Source organism: Hyperolius riggenbachi, chromosome 8 (assembly GCF_040937935.1).
Source record: "Hyperolius riggenbachi isolate aHypRig1 chromosome 8, aHypRig1.pri, whole genome shotgun sequence".
NCBI lineage: Eukaryota > Metazoa > Chordata > Amphibia > Anura > Hyperoliidae > Hyperolius > Hyperolius riggenbachi.
Window position 1 is genome coordinate 176,323,355 of NC_090653.1, and position 23,736 is coordinate 176,347,090.

At 44.8% G+C, this 23,736-nt stretch overlaps 1 protein-coding gene across 4 annotated transcripts in view; it reads left to right on the plus strand.

Moving 5' to 3' along the window:
* The window catches only part of MID2 (midline 2), a 594,385-nt gene that overhangs the window by 337,473 nt on the left and 233,176 nt on the right, over window positions 1-23,736 (plus strand). For all 4 annotated transcript variants that reach the window (XM_068247691.1, XM_068247690.1, XM_068247692.1 and 1 more), the window contains one exon: window positions 5,913-6,061. In XM_068247691.1, coding sequence (XP_068103792.1) covers window positions 5,913-6,061 — 149 coding nt within the window. The remainder of the gene's footprint in view (window positions 1-5,912; window positions 6,062-23,736) is intronic.

The following is a 23,736-nucleotide window of genomic DNA, read 5'->3' on the forward strand; positions in this document are numbered from 1 at the left end:
CCCATGAAATCAACTGCTGCAGATCCTCATAGGAATCGTCTGCAAACGTATGATAGCAAAGTTTCCTTTTGTCTTTTGCTAGAATAGCGTATTCGGACAGGTGCATTAAATCCATGTCAATCATGGCAGGTGAAACAGGATCTCAGACCTTTTCCTAGTGACAAGTTTAACTGGCTAGCTCTTCTGTTATAATTTGCATGGAGTTTGTGCGCTGCACCTGGAGCAAACAGAAACAACGCACAAACCCGCAACCAGGCAGAGATGTCACTGTTTAGGAAAAGACTGACAAAACCAGGAATAAATGAATAATTAGAATTTATTATTAAATAACAATAGAATAATGCTGTGCATTAACCTCATGCATGAAACCAATCAGCATAGACTAGCAGGCAATGTATTCTATACACATACATGCACTGCAACCAAATAATACAGGTAGATACAAACAATAAGCATACAGAAAGGTATGAAAATCAGGGTTTATACAAGGACCTCTCTGCATAAGCGAGTTATGCAGAATAGGTCCAGTGTATAGACTGTGTGCACACGGACCCTGGATCCAAAATAATAAGCACAATAGATATATATGCAGGATAACAATCGAGGAGGAGACACACGGATAGTCAGGCAAGCAAGGTCATACACAGGAGATCAAACAGTACAGTAATCGCTAGGCAAAGAGTAGTCGGTATACAAGGCACAAGGTCAAAACATGGGAGATCAATACAGCAGGGAATCAAGGAACAACACCAGGAACAGGGAACTCAGGGCAGGATGGCTAGGATCAGGAACAAAGAGCTAGCAAGCTCTGAGTGTTCAGGTGTGGCCTAAATACCATGCTGAAAGGCCATGTGATAGTCCAGGCCTCCTCCCTGTCTGTGAAGACATCTCCAGAGAGTCCACCCCCTGCTGGTGGGCAGAGGAAAGTTCAGGCTGTAAATTCATAGAGGCTGGTGACATCTGCTGGTGAAGCAGAGGTAGTACATACAGAAATCTACCAGCAGATGCAGATTGTAACAAACTTCCACGCTTGTGGTGCCTGAAATTTCGCGCCGCCTACCTTGTGGCACAAGGCGAACTCGTGCAGCAGTGGGTTCTTCAACAGACTCATCTGTGCTGCTACGACGGCGATGTTCTCGTTCACATACAAAATCTGGGTCTATGTCCACATTGTCCATACCCTCCTCTTCCATCTCCTCAAACTCGTCATATGTCATTGTGGGGGGCCACCGCCGTGGAGTAGAGCTCCCCAAGAACAACCTCTGCGCAGCTCACTCCAACGTCGTCTTCCATTTCTTCTCGGCCGACCTCCTGCAATTGCAACCCCTCCTGCCCAACTTGCTCTGGAATTTGGGTTTCAAAGTCCTTGGACTCACCTTGTATTTCAGTGCGCGGTGCATTTCCCACAGTAAATGGTTGTGAATCCGGGCACAACATTTCTGGCTGTTCCTCCATTGACCTTTCAAAGGTGGAAGTTTGTTGGGCTGGGAATAGCTCCTGCAAATACCCCATTGTGTCCTGAGGTAATTCTTCGGCCTGGTTATCTGGCAGTTGTGTGCGTGGTGTCGCTGCCGGTTGTGTCAGCTTTGTGCCCACTGGCTCCTTGTAACTGGATGAGGACTCGGACCTCGTGCGTGATGTGCTGGTGCTGCTTAACCCACTGCTGGACGCTTGAGAGGTCATCCAAGTAATTATCTGGTCCTATTCTTTTGGATTTGTGAGGGTTGTTGTACTGGACAACATGGGCGGTATTGAGTGGGTTTTCTTGGGTGCTCCCCTGTGGCCTGTACGTGAACCGTCAGGGAAAACACCTCTTCCCTTGCCCCTCCCTCTTTCACCGGATTTCTTCCTCATTTCACTTATCCTTAAAGTACACGCTGACTGGCAGCAGTACAGTGGCAGTACAGAAATGCTATACAGTGGTGGGTGAGCGGTGTACCACTATTGCCAGCAGCGACACAGAGCACAATGCTATACAGTGGCGGGGAGCGGTGTACCACTATTGCCAGCAGCGACACAGAGCACAATGCTATACAGTGGCGGGTGAGCGGTGTACTACTGTTCCCAGCAGACACAGAGTGGCAGTAAACACAATGCTATATAGTGCTGGGTGAGCGGTGTACACAGAGTGGCAGTAAACACAATGCTATATAGTGTGGCTGAGCGAGCGGTGTACTACTGTTCCCAGCAGCGACACAGAGCACAATGCTATACAGTGCTGGGTGAGCGGTGTACCACTATTGTCAGCAGCGACACAGAGCACAATGCTATGCAGTGGCGGGTGAGCGGTGTACTACTGTTCCCAGCAGACACAGAGTGGCAGTAAACACAATGCTATATAGTGCTGAGCGAGCGGTGTACACAGAGTGGCAGTAAACACAATGCTATATAGTGTAGCTGAGCGAGCGGTGTACTACTGTTCCCAGCAGCGGCACAGAGCACAATGCTATACAGTGGTGGGTGAGCGGAGTACCACTATTGCCAGCAGCGACACAGAGCACAATGCTATACAGTGGCGGGTGAGCGGTGTACCACTATTGCCAGCAGCGACACAGAGCACAATGCTATACAGTGGCGGGTGAGCGGTGTACTACTGTTCCCAGCAGACACAGAGTGGCAGTAAACACAATAGTGCTGGGTGAGCGGTGTACACAGAGTGGCAGTAAACACAATGCTATATAGTGTGGCTGAGCGAGCGGTGTACTACTGTTCCCAGCAGCGACACAGAGCACAATGCTATACAGTGCTGGGTGAGCGGTGTACCACTATTGTCAGCAGCGACACAGAGCACAATGCTATGCAGTGGCGGGTGAGCGGTGTACTACTGTTCCCAGCAGACACAGAGTGGCAGTAAACACAATGCTATATAGTGCTGAGCGAGCGGTGTACACAGAGTGGCAGTAAACACAATGCTATATAGTGTAGCTGAGCGAGCGGTGTACTACTGTTCCCAGCAGCGACACAGAGCACAATGCTATACAGTGCTGGGTGAGCGGTGTACCACTATTGTCAGCAGCGACACAGAGCACAATGCTATGCAGTGGTGGGTGAGCGGTGTACTACTGTTCCCAGCAGACACAGAGTGGCAGTAAACACAATGCTATATAGTGCTGGGTGAGCGGTGTACACAGAGTGGCAGTAAACACAATGCTATATAGTGTGGCTGAGCGAGCGGTGTACTACTGTTCCCAGCAGCGACACAGAGCACAATGCTATACAGTGCTGGGTGAGCGGTGTACCACTATTGCCAGCAGCGACACAGAGCACAATGCTATACAGTGGCGGGTGAGCGGTGTACTACTGTTCCCAACAGACACAGAGTGGCAGTAAACACAATGCTATATAGTGCTGGGTGAGCGGTGTACACAGAGTGGCAGTAAACACAATGCTATATAGTGTGGCTGAGCGAGCGGTGTACTACTGTTCCCAGCAGCGACACAGAGCACAATGCTATACAGTGCTGGGTGAGCGGTGTACCACTATTGTCAGCAGCGACACAGAGCACAATGCTATGCAGTGGCGGGTGAGCGGTGTACTACTGTTCCCAGCAGACACAGAGTGGCAGTAAACACAATGCTATATAGTGCTGGGTGAGCGGTGTACACAGAGTGGCAGTAAACACAATGCTATATAGTGTGGCTGAGCGAGCGGTGTACTACTGTTCCCAGCAGACACAGAGTGGCAGTAAACACAATGCTATATAGTGTGGCTGAGCGAGCGGTGTACTACTGTTCCCAGCAGACACAGAGTGGCAGTAAACACAATGCTATATAGTGTGGCTGAGCGAGCGGTGTACTACTGTTCCCAGCAGACACAGAGTGACAGTAAACACAATGCTATATAGTGTGGCTGAACGAGCGGTGTACTACTGTTCCCAGCAGACACAGAGTGGCAGTAAACACAATGCTATATATAGTGCTGGGTGAGCGGTGTACACAGAGTGGCAGTAAACACAATGCTATATAGTGTGGGTGAGTGGTGTACTACTATTCCCAGCAGCGACACAGAGCACAATGCTATACAGGGTGAGCGGTGTACTACTGTTCCCAGCAGACACAGAGTGGCAGTAAACACAATGCTATATAGTGTGGCTGAACGAGCGGTGTACTACTGTTCCCAGCAGACACAGAGTGGCAGTAAACACAATGCTATATAGTGTGGGTGAGTGGTGTACTACTATTCCCAGCAGCGACACAGAGCACAATGCTATACAGGGTGAGCGGTGTACTACTGTTCCCAGCAGACACAGAGTGGCAGTAAACACAATGCTATATAGTGTGGCTGAGCGAGCGGTGTACTACTGTTCCCAGCAGCGACACAGAGCACAATGCTATACAGTGGTTTTGAGCGGTGTACACAGAGTGGCAGTAAACACAATGCTATATAGTGTGGCTGAGCGGTGTACTACTGTTCCCAGCAGCGACACAATGACTGGGGGGGACCCTGGCTAGTCCGGCTGGAGAGAGAACTACCCTGCCTGCCTACCCAAAGCTAAACCCACAGACAAATGGCGGAGAAATGACGTGGTTCGGGTATTTATTTTCCCGAACCACGTGACACGTTCGGCCAATCAGAGCGCGTTCGGGTCCGAACCGCGTGACCCGTTCGGCCAATCAGAGCGCGTTCGGGTCCGAACCACGTGACCCGTTCGGCCAATCACAGCGCTCTTAGTTCGGCCATGTGGCCGAACGGTTTGGCCGAACACCATCAGGTGTTTGGCCGAACTCGAACATCACCCGAACTGGATGATGTTCTGCAGAACCCGAACAGTGGCGAACACTGTTCGCCCAACACTACCCTGGGCCCCTGCGGGTCCAATCACTTTAAAGGGCATTATCCTTGCACTTTGATTGGCCAATCAAAGTGCGGGGATAATGTCCTTTTAAGTGATTAGACAAGTTGAGCTCTCTTCATTGCCAATTAGCAGGCATACGTTTGTAGCGCTCGCTGTGCTACTCTGATAAGGTATGCTAACTCTGATAAGGCATGTTAACTTTGATAAGGCAAGTTAACTCTGATAAGGCACATTAACTCTGATAAGACTCTGATAGAGCCTGTCTAAACTAACTTTTATGTTCATGTTGCTGTTTGGCTTCTACAGTGGCCCACATTACTAAGGTAAAGGCCAAAGAATTTTCCCATGCTTAACGATGTTCTTTGGTCATTCCCACGTTAAAAACAAAAATATATAAAGAGAATTTTATTTTACCTGAATCAAAACAGCAACATTAGTTTTCACTGTATTTGAAGTTTCTCCAGTTCATCTTTTTTTTTCCACTACTGGCTTTTTCATAACTTCCCAACTCCTTTGAACTTCATTGTGTATGACATTCATGTATTCTGTATTCTGTAATTTTTGTTTTCTGTTTGTCTTTCCTTTTTCTTCTTTTTTAGACTCCAGTGATAATGACAGTATTTTTATGTAATGTCTCATGGTTTTGTAATATGGAAATCAGGACAAGATGACCAATACCTGAATGAATGATGTTATAATTTTCAATATATATTATATATAATATGTATAAAAACATGCATGAGCTGGTTGTTGTGAGGTTTTTGAGAGATTTTATGACAGCTTACATTTCTTTGTACATTTCTTTGTACCTTTATGTTTTTGCTACCATGAGTTATGCTCATCCCAATAGCTCACTGTTCAATGATTGATCGGAAGCTTGCATGCAGCATTTCAAGTCTAAAAGTTCTGACTTTTTATTTTCACTGATTCACCCTGAACAGGAGCTGGACAACTAAAGATAACGTAACAAGAAAAATGCCTTGGCAACTATTATGTTAGCATCATTGTAGAATCACTTGGAATGTAAAATATCAATGTATGCATTGTGATAACCATGTTAATTCAGTTCCTGTGCACAAATCCAGACACAAATTCAGTTCCTGTGCCTATTTTTTAGGTAACAAAGTTAAGGAAACTTGCCCAGCAAATTGCCAACTGTCGACAGAGACTTGAGCGATCAACAGTGTTAATAAATCAAGCTGACCATCTTTTGAAGGAAAATGATCATGCAAGATTTCTGCAAGCAGCAAAAACTGTACTAGATAGGTAGGCAATATGTTAAAAATATAAACCCTTACAAGTTGGAATTGTAAGCTGTTTCTTTTGTGTTATTGCTAATACAGTGGGATGCGAAAGTTTGGGCAACCTTGTTAATCGTCATGATTTTCCTGTATAAATCGTTGGTTGTTACGATAAAAAATGTCAGTTAAATATATCATATAGGAGACACACCCTGTGATATTTGAGAAGTGAAATGAAGTTTATTGGATTTACAGAAAGTGTGAAATAATTGTTTAAACAAAATTAGGCAGGTGCATAAATTTGAGCACCACCAACAATAAATTATTATTATTATTTATTTATAAAGCGCCAACATATTCCGTGGCGCTGTTCATATTCCGTGGCGCTGTACAATGTAAGAAAACAAACAAGGGATACATAATGATACAGACAATGATATACATCAAATATGAACACTAATACAAAATACAGAACTGCTGATTACAATAGCAAATTTAACATGATGACTAAAATGTATAAATGTCTAACAGAGTGCAAGCAATTAAATTAATAACATTCTATGACACAAAAGGGTGAGAGCCCTGCCCTTGCGAGCTTATAATCTAAAGGAATGGGGTGGAAACAAGAGGTGGGGGAAGTATACAGTATATGTACAGGCAGTGCTTAATTAGGTTATCTAGTGGGTGCATGGCCTAAGCTAGAGAATATGCTTGTCGGAAAAGGTGGGTTTTGAGGGAGCGTTTAAAGATTTCAAAGGTGGGAGAGTGGCGGATGTGCTGTGGAAGGGCATTCCAGAGGAGGGGTGAGGCACGTGAGAAGTCTTGTGAATGTGAGGAGGTAATTGTAGAAGAGGATAAAAGCTTGTGTTCCGATCTGAGATTGCGGTTGGGTTGGTATCTGGAGACTAGTGAGGAGATGTACAGGGGAGAGAGATTGTGGAGAGCTTTGTAGGTTAAGGTTAAGAGTTTGAACTGAATCCTCTGGTTAATTGGTAGCCAGTGAAGAGCTTGACAGAGAGGGGCAGCAGAGGAAGAGCAAGAGGAGAGATGAATGAGTCGAGCAGCAGAGTTCAGTACAGAATTGAGCGGTACTAGTCTGTTAGTTGGAAGTCCACCAAGCAATATATTGCAATAGTCCAATCGAGATATAATAAGAGCTTGTACTAACATTTTAGTTGTGTCATGAGAGATAAAAGGTCGGATACGTGCTATGTTTTTGAGTTGGAGATGACAGGACCTGGTTAGGGAGTTAATGTGAGGAATAAATGAGAGAGAAGAATCAAATATTACCCCTAAGCACAGTGCTTTGGGAACTGAAGTTATAGACGTGTTGTTAACATTTATTGTAATATCAGGCAAAGAGGTGGACAGGGATGGTGGAAAGACTATTAGTTCAGTTTCAAATAAATGAAAAAAATAAATGAAATAAATATTTAGTAGATCCTCCTTTTGAAGAAATGACAGCCTCTAAAAGCTTCCTCTAGGTTCCAATGAGAGTCTGGATTCTGGTTGAAGGTATTTTGGACCATTCCTCTTTACAAAACATCTCCAGTTCATTCAGGTTTGATAGCTTCTGAGCATGGCCAGCTCTCTTTAACTCACACCACAGATTTTCAATTCTATTCAGGGCTGTGAACTGAGATAGCCATTCCAGAACAATGTACTTGTTCCTCTGCATGAATGCCATAGTGGATTTTGAGCAGTGTTTAGGGTCGTTGTCTTGTAGAAAGATCCAGTCCTGGCGCAGTTTCAGCTTTGTCACTGATTCCTGAACATGGGTCTCCAGAATCTGCTGATACTGAATGAAATCCATGCGTCCCTCAAGTTTGACAAGATTCCCAGTCCCTGCACTGGCTAAACAGCCCTGCAGCATGATGGAACCACCACCATATTTTACTGTAGGTAGCAGGTGTTTTTCTTGGAATGCTGTTTTGTTTTTCCTCCATGCATAACGCCGTTTCTTATGCCCAAATAACTCAATTTTAGTTTCATCAGTCCACCGCACCTTATTCCAAAATGAAGCTGGCTTGTCCAAAAGTGCTTTAGCAGACCTCAAGTGGCTCTATTTGTGCTGTGGGCGGTGAAAAGGCTTCCTCTGCATCACTCTTGCATACAGCATCTCCTTGTGTAAAGTGTGCCGAATGGTTGAATATTACACAGTGACTCCAGTGACTCCATCTGCAGCACAATGATGTTGTAGGTCTTTGGTGCTGGTCTGTGGGTTGACTCTGACTGTTCTCCCCATGCGTTGCTTCTGTCTATCTGAAATTTTTCTTGATCTGCCACTTCAAGCATTTACTTGAACTGAGCCTGTGGTCTTCCATTTCCTCAGTATGTTACTAACTGTGGAAACAAGTATGTTACTAACTGTGGAAACAAGTATGTTACTAACTGTGGAAACAGACAGCTGAAATCTCTGAGACAGCTTTCTGTATCCTTCCCCTAAACCATGATGGTTAACAATCTTTGTCTTCAGGTCATTTGAGAGTTGTTTAGAGACCCCCATGTTGCTACTGTTCAGAGAAAACTAAAAAGGGGAAAGAAACTTACAATTGACCCCCTTAAATACTCTTTCTCACAATTGGATTCACCTATGTATGTAGGTCAGGGATCACTGAGCTTACCAAGCCAATTTGAGTTCCAATAATTAGTTCTAAAGGTTTTGGAATCAATAAAATGACAACAGTGACCAAATGTATGCACCTGCCTAATTGTATTTAAACAATAATTGTGCACTTTCTGTACATCCAATAAACTTCATTTCACTTCTCAAATATCAATGTGTGTGTCTCCTATATGATATTGATATACAGTGGTTTGCAAAAGTATTCAGCCCCCTTGACGGTTTCCACTTTTTGTCACATTACTGCCACAAACATGTATCAATTTTATTGGAATTCCACGTGAAAGACCAATATAAAGTGGTGTACACGTGAGAAGTGGATTAGATGGACAGCGTTTGTGAACAGCAGTTTTCAGATCTTGCCACAGATTCTCGATTGGATTTAGATCTGGACTTTGACTGGGCCACTAACACATGGATTCCGGCGGAAAAATTAAAATAATCTCAAATGGAACCTTATTTATGCTAAATGGTAGCCCATAGAACCTATTAACTGTTCCCTTAGTCCTTTTTCTCCTCCTTTCCTCCCTCCCTCTGGGAAGGGTCACAACACACTACAATGCTATATGCTGAAGCCAGCCTAGCATGTACCATTGTGATATATCCAAGAGAAAAATGAGCTCGCTTATGGAATTGTAGGATTTCAAAAGCCAGCTTACATACATTGGCCGGGCATCGAACCCAGGCCTACCGCTTGGTAGGCTGCTCTCCTAACCATTATACCACCAACACTACATGCTGAAACTTCTTGGAGCAGACTTACTTCCTGCCTTCAAAAGACACACATACATCCCCATAAAATCATTCAACAGCAACTGCGTGCACAGTCTTTGTGGCACAATTGGTTAGTGCGTTTGGCTGTTAACTGCAAGGTTGGTGGTTCAAGCCCACCCAGGCATGGCCTTGCCTTTTGTGTTCAACAGATGTACGAAGAGAACCCCAGATAGCCATGTAGATTCATATCTCTCTCTCTCACTCTCTCTCTCTCTCTCTCTCTCTCTCTCTCTCTCTCTCTAGTAGGGATGGTCACTGCTTTCCTCGGAATTGTATTTTCCGCAGTTTTGGGCGGAAATTGGTCATTCCGTTCCGTTCGGTTAGAATGTTATTGCTTTTTCAATCCGGCAGAATTCCGAAATTGCCTGTGAAATTCTGCCGGTATCCGTTGATGGTTTGAAGTTGAAAATTCAGTTCAATGGCATCAAGTCCTATAAAGAGAGAGAGAGAGCTCATTTTTCTCTTGGGTATATCACAATGGTACATGCTAGGCTGGCTTCAGCATGTAGCATTGTAGTGTGTTGTGTTGGTGGTATAATGGTTAGGATAGCAGCCTACTAAGCACTAGACCTTAAAAGCTTTTAAAATACAGGACAAAGAACCATATTCTTCAGCCATTGCAAGTCTGAAAAAAGGCATACGAAATGCAAAACTTAAGTACAAACAAAGGATTGAGATAAACTTTGAAAATGACTCAAACCCAAAGAGGATGTGGCAAAGCATTCAACTACTCACAGATTACAAAAAGAAGAATGGAACTCAATATACACTGGACAATAACAACCCCAGCCTAGCAGAGGAACTTAACAACTTCTTTGCTAGATTTGAAAAAGACAACAATCGGCCTCCTGTCAACTTTGGGCCCACTACAGACTCACAGCCTTGAATCCTTCACATACATGAAGTACAGCAAGCACTCACAAATATCAACACCAGGAAAGCTGCAGGTCCTGATGGTGTACAAGGACGTGTGCTCCAGGCCTGTACTGGTCAACTAGCGAAAGTTTTTACACAAATATTCAACCTCTCTCTGTTCTTGGGTGTAGTCCCCTCATGTCTTAAATCCACAACCATTGTGCCAGTTCCAAAAAATCCTAGGATAACCTGTCTTAATGATTATCGACCAGTTGCTCTATCCCCTGTCATATGTACTTGGTTATTGGACTTCCTTACTAATCGCCCTCAAACTGTCAGACTAGGAAATCCGACATCCTCCACCCTTACCCTGAGCACTGGCGTGCCACAGGGCTGTGTATTAAGCCCTCTCCTCTATGCACTTTTCACCCATGACTGCCAGCCTATCAATACCTCAAACATAATTGTTAAGTTTGCAGATAATACGACTGTCATTGGGCTTATATCAGACAATGAGGAAGCTGCATACAGAGAAGAAGTTAGGAACCTGACTGCATGGTGCGACATTAACCACTTAAGGACCGCAGTCTTTTCACCCCTTAAGGACCAGAGCCTTTTTTCCATTCAGACCACTGCAGCTTTAATGGTTTATTGCTCAGTCATACAAGCTACCATCTAAATGAATTTTACCTCCTTTTCTTGTCACTAATACAGCTTTCTTTTGGTGCTATTTGATTGCTGCTGCGATTTTTACTTTTTATTATATTCATCAAAAAAGACATGAATTTTGGCAAAAAAATGATTTTTTTAACTTTCTGTGCTGACATTTTTCAAATAAAGTAAAATTTCTGTATACATGCAGCGCGAAAAATGTGGACAAACATGTTTTTGATTTAAAAAAACCCATTCAGTGTATATTTATTGGTTTGGGTAAAAGTTATAGCGTTTACAAACTATGGTGCAAAAATTGAATTTTCCCATTTTGAAGCATCTCTCTCATTTCTGAGCACCTGTCAGGTTTCATGAGGTGCCAGAATTCCAGGATAGTATAAATACCCCCCAAATGACCCCATTTTGGAAAGAAGACACCCCAAAGTATTCACTTAGAGGCATGGTGAGTTCATAGAAGATTTTATCTTTTGTCACAAGTTAGCGAAAAATGACACTTTGTGACAAAAAAAATAAATAAAAAAAAGTTTCCATTTCTGCTAACTGGTGACAAAAAAAAATGAAATCTGCCACGGACTCACCATGCCCCTCTCTGAATACCTTGAAGTGTCTAGTTTCCAAAATGGGGTCATTTGTGGGGTGTGTTTACTGTCCTGGCATTTTGGGGGGTGCTAAATTGTAAGCACCCCTGTAAAGCCTAAAGGTGCTCATAGGACTTTGGACCCCTTAGCGCACCTAGGCTGCAAAAGAAATGTCACACATGTGCAGGGGCGTAGCAATAGGAGGTGCAGAGGTTGCGACCGCATCGGGGCCCTTGGGCTAGAGGGGCCCTGAAGGGCCCTCCCACAACTACAGTATTACCTCTCTATTGGTCCTGTGCTCATAATAATCATTTCTATAGATACTTTGAATAGTGGTAATCATTAACACACTGTTCCCCATCCCCTTCTTGCACTTCTAACACTGTAGTTGCCATTGGCAGGTTTTGGTGCACCATATCAGTTGTGATGTATAGAGTGTTGAGGGGGCCCCATTGTAAAACTTGCACCGGGGCCCACAACTCCTTAGCTACGCCACTGCACATGTGGTATCGCCTTACTCAGGAGAAATAGTATAATGTGTTTTGGGGTGTATTTTTACACATACCCATGATGGGTGGGAGAAATATCTCTGTAAATGAGATTTATTTTGATTTTTTTACACACAATTGTCCATTTACAGAGATATTTCTCCCACCCAGCATGGGTATGTGTAAAAATACACCCCAAAACACATTATACTACTTCTCCTGAGTACGGCGATACCACATGTGTGACACTTTTTTGCACCCTAACTGCGCTAAGGGGCCCAAAGTCCTATGAGTACCTTTAGGATTTCACAGGTCATTTTGAGGCATTTATTTTCTAGACTACTCCTCACGGTTTAGGGCCCCTAAAATGCCAGGACAGTATAGGAACCCTACAAGTGACCCCATTTTAGAAAGAAGACACCCCAAGGTATTCCGTTAGTAGTATGGGGAGTTCATAGAAGATTTCATTTTTTTTTCACAAGTTAGCGGAAATTGATTTTTATTGTTTTTTTCACAAAGTGTCATTTTCCACTAACTTGTGACAAAAAATAAAATCGTTTATGAATTCCCCATACACCTAATTGAATACCTTGGGGTGTCTTCTTTCTAAAATGGGGTCACTTGTGGGGTTCCTATAATGCCCTGGCATTTTAGGGGCCCTAAACCGTGAGGAGTAGTCTAGAAACCAAATGCCTCAAAATGACCTGTGAAATTCTAAAGGTACTCATAGGACGTTGGGCCTCTTAGCGCACCTAGGTTGCAAAAAAGTGTCACACATGTGGTATCGCCGTACTCAGGAGAAGTAGTATAATGTGTTTTGGGGTGTATTTTTACACATACCCATGCTGGGTGGGAGAAATATCTCTGTAAATTAAAATGTTTTGATTTTTTTCACACACAATTGTCCCTTTACAGAGAGATTTCTCCCACCCAGCATGGGTATGTGTAAAAATACACCCCAAAACACATTATACTACTTCTCCTGAGTACGGCGATATCACATGTGTGACACTTTTTTGCAGCCTAGGTGCGCTATGGGGCCCAACGTCCTATTCACAGGTCATTTTGAGGCATTTGGTTTCTAGGCTACTCCTCACGGTTTAGGGCCCCTAAAATGCCAGGGAAGTATAGAAACCCCACAAGTGACCCCATTTTAGAAAGAAGACACCCCAAGGTATTCCGTTAGGTGTATGGTGAGTTCATAGAAGATTTTATTTTTTGTCACAAGTTAGTGGAAAGTGACACTTTGTGAAAAAAAAACAATACAAATCAATTTCCGCTAACTTTTGACAAAAAATAAAATCTTCTATGAACTCGTCATACACCTAACGGAATACCTTGGGGTGTCTTCTTTCTAAAATGGGGTCACTTGTGGGGTTCCTATACTGCCCTGGCATTTTAGGGGCCCAAAACCACGAGGAGTAGTCTGGAAACCAAATGCCTCAAAATGACTGTTCAGGGGTATATGCATCTGCAAATTTTGATGACAGGTGGTCTATGAGGGGCCGAATTTTGTGGAACCGGTCATAAGCAGGGTGGCTTCTTAGATGACAGGTTGTATTGGCACTGAAGTGCAGGAATGTTCTCAAATCGTGACCTGGACATGGCAATTAAGTCGTACCAGCAGTGATCAGAAAAAACAATTCTGTCACTGCGGTGGGGCGGGTGAGGGTTAGGCCGGGTGATCAGAAGCCCGCAGGGGGCATATTAGGGCCTGATCTGATGGGTAGCAGTGACAGGTTCTAGGGAGGATATGAGGGTGTGTGGGGGGGGGTGTTCAGGAGCCCCCAGGGGGCAGTTTAGGACCTAATCTAAAAAATAGCGTTGAGATAGTGACAGGGAGTGATTAGGGGGGTGATTGGGTGCAAACAGGTGTCTGAGGGGTGGGCGGGGGGGGGGGTCTGATGGGTGCAGTGGGCGATCAGGGGGCAGGATCAGTGTGCTTGGGTACTTACTAGGAGGGCTGCAACCTGCCCTGGTGGTCCCTCAATCACTGGGACCACCAGGGCAGGAGGCAGCCTGTATAATACGCTTTGTATACATTACAAAGCGTATTATCCGCTTTACATGCGGCAGATCGGGGGTTAACAACCCGCCGCCGCTGCTAATTGGCTGGCGGGTTGACGTCGCGGGTGGGCACATCCAGCGTGCAATCCCCGGCCAGCTAGTCTGCAACGAGCCGCCGCCGATCGGCGTATTGCGGTCGTTGCGGGCTCCACTTTGCCGCCGCCCCTAGGTAGGGGCGGTCGGCAAGTGGTTAAAATCACAATGCAGTAAAATATATATATATATATATATATATATAGATATATCGAGAGATATATATATATATATATATATATATATATATATATATATATATATATATAAATATATATATATATATATATATATATATATATAGATATATATATATATATATATATATATATATATATATATATATATAGATATATATATATAGATAGATCTATAGATAGATAGATAGATCTATAGATGGATAGATAGATCTATAGATAGATAGATAGATAGATCTATAGATAGATAGATCTATATATATATATATAGATAGATCTATATATATATATATATATATATAGATAGATAGATAGATAGATAGATAGATCTATATATATATATATATATATATATATATATATAGATAGATCTATATATATATATATATATATATAGATAGATCTATATATATATATATATATATATATAGATAGATCTATATATATATATATATATATATAGATAGATCTATATATATATATATATAGATAGATCTATATATATATAAATAGATCTATATATATATATATATAGATCTATATATATATAGATAGATAGATCTATATATATATAGATAGATCTATATATAGATAGATCTATATATATATATATATATATATATATATATATATATATATATATATATATATATATATATATATATAGGTGGTTGGGAGGGGATCAAGGGATACATGGGGGGGGAGTGCTGGATAAAAAAAAGTCTTTTTTTTATACTAAAATCGCACAGCCTGTCACGGCTGCAGGCTGTGCGTCTCTCCCTGTCACACAAGATCCACAGTGACAGGGAGAGGGAGGCGGAGAGGGAGGCGGAACGGCAACTATGTTGCCTTTCAGAGGGTGATCGCTGTGATTGGCTCACAGCGATCACACGGCAGGGAGCCAATCAGTGACGGCTCCTGCCGATACCCGGAAGCCTTAGCTGTCATAAGACAGCTAAGTGCAGCCGGTTCGGTGCGCGCGATCGCGGCGGGGAGCGGCGGCGCCGGTGATAGAGATCTACGCCCTGCCAGCCAGGAGCCCATCAAAACAGGGCGTAGATCTCCATCACCTCGGTCCTTAAGTGGTTAACAACCTGTTATTAAATACAAAGAAGACCAAAGAAATTATTCTGGACTTTAGGACCACCAAAAAGACCACTCACCTACCACTAATGATCAATGTAGAGGCTGTGGAGAGAGTTTCCAGGTTCAAATTTTTGGGAGTCACCATCGCAGAGAACCTGTCCTGGGCTGACAATGCTTTAGCGCTAACTGGCAAAGCACAACAACGTCTCTACTTTTGGAGGAAACTAAGGAGCGCTAACCTCCCACAGAAGCTGCTGGTTAATTTCTACACATGCACTATAGAAAGCGTTCTGACCAATTGCATGATGGCCTGGTAGAACAGCTGCACCAAGGCTACTAGAGAAGCCCTGCAGCGAGTTGTTAAAACAGCCCTTATCGGCACTGAACTACCATCACTGGAACTATAATACTCGCAGCGTGAGAAGGGCCAAAAATATTATCGAGGACAACACTCACCCTGGAAATGCCTTGTTTGAGCTCCTTCCATCAGGTAAACGTTTTAAATCAATCTGCACACACACAAACAGACTGAAAAACAGCTTTTTCCCATCCGCCATAAACTTGATGAACTCTGAATCCTCTCTGAAATAATTAACACTGTGTACAAATTGTTAAAATATCTGTAATACCTGGCATACTTGTATAATTTCTTCTCTTCCTACCCTTGTTACTATCACTATGTTCCCTATATGCACCATGGGGTTGTCATGAAAAGCAATTTCGTTGTGTTACACAATGGCAATAAAGTGCTTGAATTGAATTGAATAGACTTGGGTTCGATTCCCGGCCAATGTATGTAAGCTGGCTTTTGAAATCCTACAATTCCCTAAGCAAGTGTAACGATTGTGGAATTCTCTCCGTGATCAGCGCACAAGACGTGTGTGCTGACACTACGGAAATCCTCCACAAACGTATAATTTGCGGAAACCCAGCAGAAGGTGCAATGCACCTGTAGAGGGAAATTCCTGTCGACAGGGGGAGCTGTGGAGTGCAGAGGAACAGCTCCTCTGCTCTACCACACACGCCAGACAGGAATTGCACGAAGGGACGGAACGCAATCGCAAGAGAGGCGATTGAGAATGAGCACAGAGACAGATTGTATGTGTGTGCACCAAATCAGTCGCCAACCCGCGACGGTGCACACACCACAGCAGATATGAAGTAGGAACGCGATCGCGAGAGGTGCGATCGCCAGACGTGACACAAGGCTACAGCAACAATTTGTATATGCTCTTTTTATTTTTAAGAAAGACACATTGACAAGAAGATGCAACGTTTCGGAGGGGACCCCCTCCTTTCTCAAGCCAGTGTCAGTGTCTACTAATACAATTTCAACACAGCCTTATATACTAAACATACCTTGGAGTATATCCAATCACATTTAAACAGCGCCTATGGCGACCAATCCCCTTCTCATGCTTCAGGCGGACCTGATGGAGGACTCTATTGTTAATATTTAAATGTGCGCTTTGCCCAGCAAGTATGTATTGCGCAGGAGCGGGAGGAGACGGCCGCGTCCATGCGCACATCCACCCATGGCGCCGACCAATCAGCCACGAGGAGCTATACCTCCGTCATCATGATCACGCCTCCTAGTGGAGGCAGGCCTGATGGGGAACCTCGCTGGCTCGAGAGCGCGGCGTTCCGCCGCGCCCTCTGGTCCTGACGTCAGAGAAACACGTGGGCGGTCCGCCGCGCTCTCGAGCCAGCGAGGTTCCCCATCAGGTCCGCCTCCACTAGGAGGCGTGATCATGATGACGGAGGTATAGCTCGTCGTGGCTGATTGGTCGGCGCCATGGGTGGATGTGCGCATGGACGCGGCCGTCTCCTCCCGCTCCTGCGCAATACATACTTGCTGGGCAAAGCGCACATTTAAATATTAACAATAGAGTCCCCCATCAGGTCCGCCTAAAGCATGAGAAGGGGATTGGTCACCATAGGCGCTGTTTAAATGAGAAGACAAGGAAAATAACAAACGATAACTGAACGCGAACACCGCACTCATTCGCAACAGTGCACTCGTTCGTGCGCGGTCTCCACGTGATAAGCACAATAGAGACAAGCACGCCTAACTAACCACTGACAAACAAACATGAAACAGAGGACGCGAGCGCTTGCTTAACGGTTACCTCACCGAGCCTCCAGCAAGCGTTCGTAGCGCACAAGACAGACACACGAAAACAGGAGCAAGCGAGAGATAGGATCCACAGCACTAGCGAAAGTGGCTAGCGCGATCCAGGAAGACAGAACAGAAGGATCCACAGCACTAGCGCAGGATGCTAGTGTGATCCAGGTACAGAGTAGCAGAACAGAAGGATCCACAGCACTAGCGCAGGATGCTAGTGCAATCCAGGTACAGAGTAGCAGAACAGAAGGATCCACAGCACTAGCACAGGATGCTAGTGCGATCCAGGTACAGAGTAGCAGAACATAAGGATCCACAGCACTAGCACAGGATGCTAGTGCGATCCAGGTACAGAGTAGCAGAACAGAAGGATCCACAGCACTAGCGCAGGATGCTAGTGCGATCCAGGTACAGAGTAGCAGAACAGAAGGATCCACAGCACTGGCGCAGGATGCCAGTACGATCCAGGGAAACAGATCAGAAGGGGCTACCAGTAACAACCGCTGTTCCCAGTCACACAGAACGATTTCCTGTCGACCACCGCTGGGACAGGACAATCGCAACAGACAAACAAAACAGATAAGCAATCCTAACTGCACTAAGGAAACATGCCCAGTGCAGTTTCCAGGGATTACTCTAAGCTGATCTTCAAACAAAGAGCAAGGCTGACACTCCTCCAGGAGTGTTACACAGGACTAAATCCTTATGACCAGCAACTTACTGTGGGAAACATAGCTCTTTATAAAGCAAGCCCACATGGGATGTGGCTAGGCAATCTGCATGACAAACGTATGCAAATTCCTCAGCAGCAAGCTGCACAACTGACAAAAGGTCTCTCTTCCAGAGACCTGCAGAATGCAGACCTGAACAGTGATCAAAAGGCTGCCTGCTTGCACAGGCAGCTGAGCAGATCATCACAGTACCCCCCCCCCCCCCTCTAGGGTCGGATTCCAGACGACCCTCCAAACTGATATCAACAAAAGACTCTAACTGAAGACTCATGAAGGTCAGGACAGCCCGACAAGGCCCAATTCCAGAGTCAGTCCAGCGGAAACCGACCTCATTGGAAGCAAACGCCACCGAAACATGTCCATCAGTACTACCAGTCTCAGTATAACACCCATCAGGACTGTGAACGCCAGAGAAGAAGCCATCAACACCCTCCAGACAATACCCACCACCTTCCAAGGAGCGTCCGAAAATACCAAACCTGCCACAATACCTGTTCGAAGTGTCCCTTACAACACAAAAGCCACCGTTGATCTTATCCAGGGTACCAAGCAAAATTTCTCCCGGAATCTCCCAGAACCTTTTGAAGCTCCACAGAGATCCCAAGAGGGCAGAACAATCACCAGGCCCACATGGAGAACTATCAAGAACCCCTATGGAACCAATGACAATTCCAAACTCAGAATTACGAGGACACCCATCAAGATCAAGACTTTCAGGGACCACTTCTGGGCATGCAAGCAGGCAGGCCATATCAGAGCATGTCTCCACCGAGGAAGCATCTGAGCATGCTGGTAACCGAGGCACACTTGTGCTTTCTGGGTCACAGAGCACATTGGGGTACACCAGCACAGGAGAAACCTCGGGGAAACATGTCGGGGAACTGCCAACCTCAGAGTCCGGCATGACAGGACCAAAACCAGTACCGGGCAGAGGATCATCATGAGCAGTGGTCTCAAACACTGGACTTTCAAAAAAAAACTCGGACTCAGGCTTAGAAGTCTCAGTGACTGTAATGGTATCTGACAAAAACTCATCATTGACTACACATAACTGAAGCTCCACCAGAGCTGAAAAAGTAGCCAGCAAGGCTGCAATGCCTACTGAAGTGGGCAACACCTCAGAAGGGCTTGGGGGGCAGGAGACATCTCCTACAAGTTCTGCACCCTTTGGGAGGAACTCGGAGATCTCCAGGAAATCAGGCAAGACCTCAGGAACATCATTTTTCAAGTTTTCTAAGAAGGATTCTGTACTATTCATGTTACAGGGCAAAACTGGAACTTTATTTTGTGAACTGGGCAGATGTCCCAGGGCAGGTTCTACCATAAACTGAGACTGAATTTCATCATCATGAGCGGAACGTACAGGAATATTTACTGGAACACACACTGACTCCCTAACTTTAATCTCGCTGCACCCAGAATTCTGCGTAGCAGTCAAACTAGCTTGCAACTCCAAAACTGCAGAAAAACAGGTGAGTATAGTGGCAATACCTAGACGAGCCTCTAGGGACACTGCAGGAAACTCTAAACAAGGCCATCTTAACTCATCCAGAGTACAGGGTGCAGAATCAGCATTTTCCTCAGAACGAGAAAGGGACTCACAAATGTCAGTGTGATTGGACATCATATTGTTATTCATGGTACAGGGCAGGCTCAGAGAAACTTTCTCTGGACCCAGCAAAAATGTTTAAGAGTCAGATTCGCAAAACCGAAGCGCTGTCTCACTCTTAGATTCGGCTAACAATGTCAAATCCGAGGAGCCAGAACGCAAAACCTGCGAATCAAAAATCACTTTAGGTTGTGAAACTGACGCTTCAATAGAGCAAACCTCCGCGATCTGCGGGGCAGACTGTAAGGTGTTCAGGACAGAAACACTGGAGCAACTGTCACCAGGCAACGGGCCCTTACAGGTGTGAACAGGGTGAGACAAAGACGCATCTGCAGTAGAAATTGTGACAACTTCAGGAAAAACTTTATTAGACATATTAATTTTACTTTTGATGCTGCAAAATTTAGGAATTTTTCCCATGGCAGGATCACAGATGGAAGATCTTAAAGATCTGTCTCTAAATGACAAGGGGTCCCACATATTCTTGAGAAAACTGGCACATTCATGCTGATCACAATCTGCAGGAACATCAGAGAAACAGGCATCAGATAGCACGGATTTAAACTGCACGCAGTCAGGAGAGAATCCTCCAGGATTCGCACAGGAATCAACCACTGTGGCACACACACTCATTTCAGATCGCACAATGTCATGACTCACATGCTTTACCCCAGAAATGCAGGAACAATCATCCGACAACGATGTCTCTTTATTGGAATCAATTGGTTGGTGTGTGTGCAACTCATCCAAAAACGTCTGCCATACATAAATCATCAGATCCACATCACCCTCGTCACATTCATCGGAATCAATCAATAGGTACATAGAATCGAGACAATCATTCAAGACATCTTCGCTTTTTGCGATGTAAAAATCTCAAAAGGCTTTCCAATCAAAATCAAATTCCTCCATCAAGGCCCAAATGTCCCATGAGGCAAATGGAGGTTCAAACAGGCCAGTATCCAGATAATCTCTATATGGGTGGAGTTCAGGAACAAGAACAGATTTTTTAACTGCTTTAATATAGTGTGCGATCATACCTATAGTAGGATCCACATAAGCTTCGGATTGAGGCAAAAAACCAGGAGACAGATCAATATCATTATCATACTGAATGGTTTTGTATGGAAGGGAAAGATCAGCTGACTTATCAGCAGCTACACATTCAATCAGAGCAGGTGGTAAGCCAGGCAGTCCAAACCAGTGAGAGAATATCACTGCAAAAAACTGATACAAATGATCATTCCACTAATTGTTTTTTAGCACATCATATGCCCAGGTGAACAAATCATCTTTTAAGAGCACATAGGCAAACTGAAGAGCCGACGTAGACGGATCAGCAATCTGAAAGGTGGGATTCAGACAAAACCTCACACATTCAGAAAGAAATTCCACCTTGGTCTCTGAGTTTAGCCTTTTAAAGCTCTTAAAGACACAGGGCCCAAACTCGACAAAATCGTACAAATCAGAAATTCCCTCTACACTGGGAATTTTGGTTGGGCTGGTCATACTGTAACGATTGTGGAATTCTCTCCGTGATCAGCACACAAGACGTGTACGCTGACACTACGGAAATCCTCCACAAACGTATAATTTGCGGAAACCCAGCAGAAGGTGCAATGCACCTGTAGAGGGAAATTCCTGTCGACAGGGGGAGCTGTGGAGTGCAGAGGAACAGCTCCTCTGCTCTACCACACACGCCAGACAGGAATTGCACGAAGGGACGGAATGCAATCGCAAGAGAGGCGATTGAGAATGAGCACAGAGACAGATTGTATGTGTGTGCACCAAATCAGTTGCCAACCCGCGACGGTGCACACACCACAGCAGATATGAACTAGGAACGCGATCACGAGAGGTGCGATCGCCAGACGTGACACAAGGCTACAGCAAGGCAGAGCACGAGAGTAGCAAAGGCACAGCAAATCATACAATGAGAAGACAAGGAAAATAACAAACGATAACTGAACGCGAACACCGCACTCATTCGCAACAGTGCACGCGTTTGTGCGCGGCCTCCACATGATAAGCACAATAGAGACAAACACGCCTAACTAACCACCGACAAACAAACATGAAATAGAGGACGCGAGCACTTGCTTAACGGTTACCTCACCGAGCCTCCAGCAAGCGTTCGTAGCGGAAAAGACAGACACACGAAAACAGGAGCAAGCGAGAGATAGGATCCACAGCACTAGCGAAAGTGGCTAGCTCGATCCAGGAAGACAGAACAGAAGGATCCACAGCACTAGCGCAGGATGCTAGTGCGATCCAGGTACAGAGTAGCAGAACAGAAGGATCCACAGCACTAGCGCAGGATGCTAGTGCGATCCAGGTACAGAGTAGCAGAACAGAAGGATCCACAGCACTAGCGCAGGATGCTAGTGCGATCCAGGTACAGAGTAGCAGAACAGAAGGATCCACAGCACTAGCACAGGATGCTAGTGCGATCCAGGTACAGAGTAGCAGAACAGAAGGATCCACAGCACTAGCGCAGGATGCTAGTGCGATCCAGGTACAGAGTAGCAGAACAGAAGGATCCACAGCACTAGCGCAGGATGCTAGTGCGATCCAGGTACAGAGTAGCAGAACAGAAGGATCCACAGCACTGGCGCAGGATGCCAGTACGATCCAGGGAAACAGATCAGAAGGGGCTACCAGTAACAACCGCTGTTCCGGTTAGCACCCAGTCACACAGAACGATTTCCTGTCGACCACCGCTGGGACAGGACAATCGCAACAGACAAACAAAACAGATAAGCAATCCTAACTGCACTAAGGAAACATGCCCAGTGCAGTTTCCAGGGATTACTCTAAGCTGATCTTCAAACAAAGAGCAAGGCTGACACTCCTCCAGGAGTGTTACACAGGACTAAATCCTTATGACCAGCAACTTACTGTGGGAAGCATAGCTCTTTATAAAGCAAGCCCACAGGGGATGTGGCTAGGCAATCTGCATGACAAACATATGCAAATTCCTCAGCAGCAAGCTGCATAACTGACAAAAGGTCTCTCTTCCAGAGACCTGCAGAATGCAGACCTGAACAGTGATCAAAAGGCTGCCTGCCTGCACAGGCAGCTGAGCAGATCATCACAGCAAGCTCATTTTTCTATTGGATATATCACAATGGTACATGCTATGCTGGCTTCAGCATGTAGCATTGTAGTGTGTTGTGTTGGTGGTATAATGGTTAGGATAGCAGCCTACCAAGCACTAGACCTGAGTTCGATTCCTGGCCAATGTATGTAAGCTGGCTTTTGAAATCCTACAATTCCCTAAGCAAGCTCATTTTTCTCTTGGATATATCACAGTGGTACATGCTAGGCTGGCTTCAGCATGTAGCATTGTAGTGTGTTGTGTTGGTGGTATAATGGTTAGGATAGCAGACTACAGAGCGGTAGGCCTGGGTTAGAGTCCTGGCCAATGTATGTGAGTTGGCTTTTGACATCCTACAAATCCCTAAGCAAGCTCATTTTTCTCTTGGATATATCATAATGGTACATGCTAGGCTGGCTTCACCATGTAGTGTTGGTGGTGGTATAGTGGTGAAGAGAGCTGCCTACCAAGCACTAGACCTGGGTTCGATTCCCGGCCAAGGTATGTAAGCTGGCTTTTGAAATCTTACAATTCCCTGGAAGACAAGCCCCTCCTCCCTCCGGAACGAAATCTTCAAATTCCGGCCGGAATCACGGAATTCTTAATTCCGCGGAATCCAGCGACCATTCCTAAAAATCATGATGATTAACAAGGTTGCCCAAACTTTGGAATCCCACTGTATATTTGGAACCAGATTCACTGAATATAAATATTCACTCTGTTTTGTGTTCATTTCAACTTCTTCATTAGTGTAATGAAATTTAA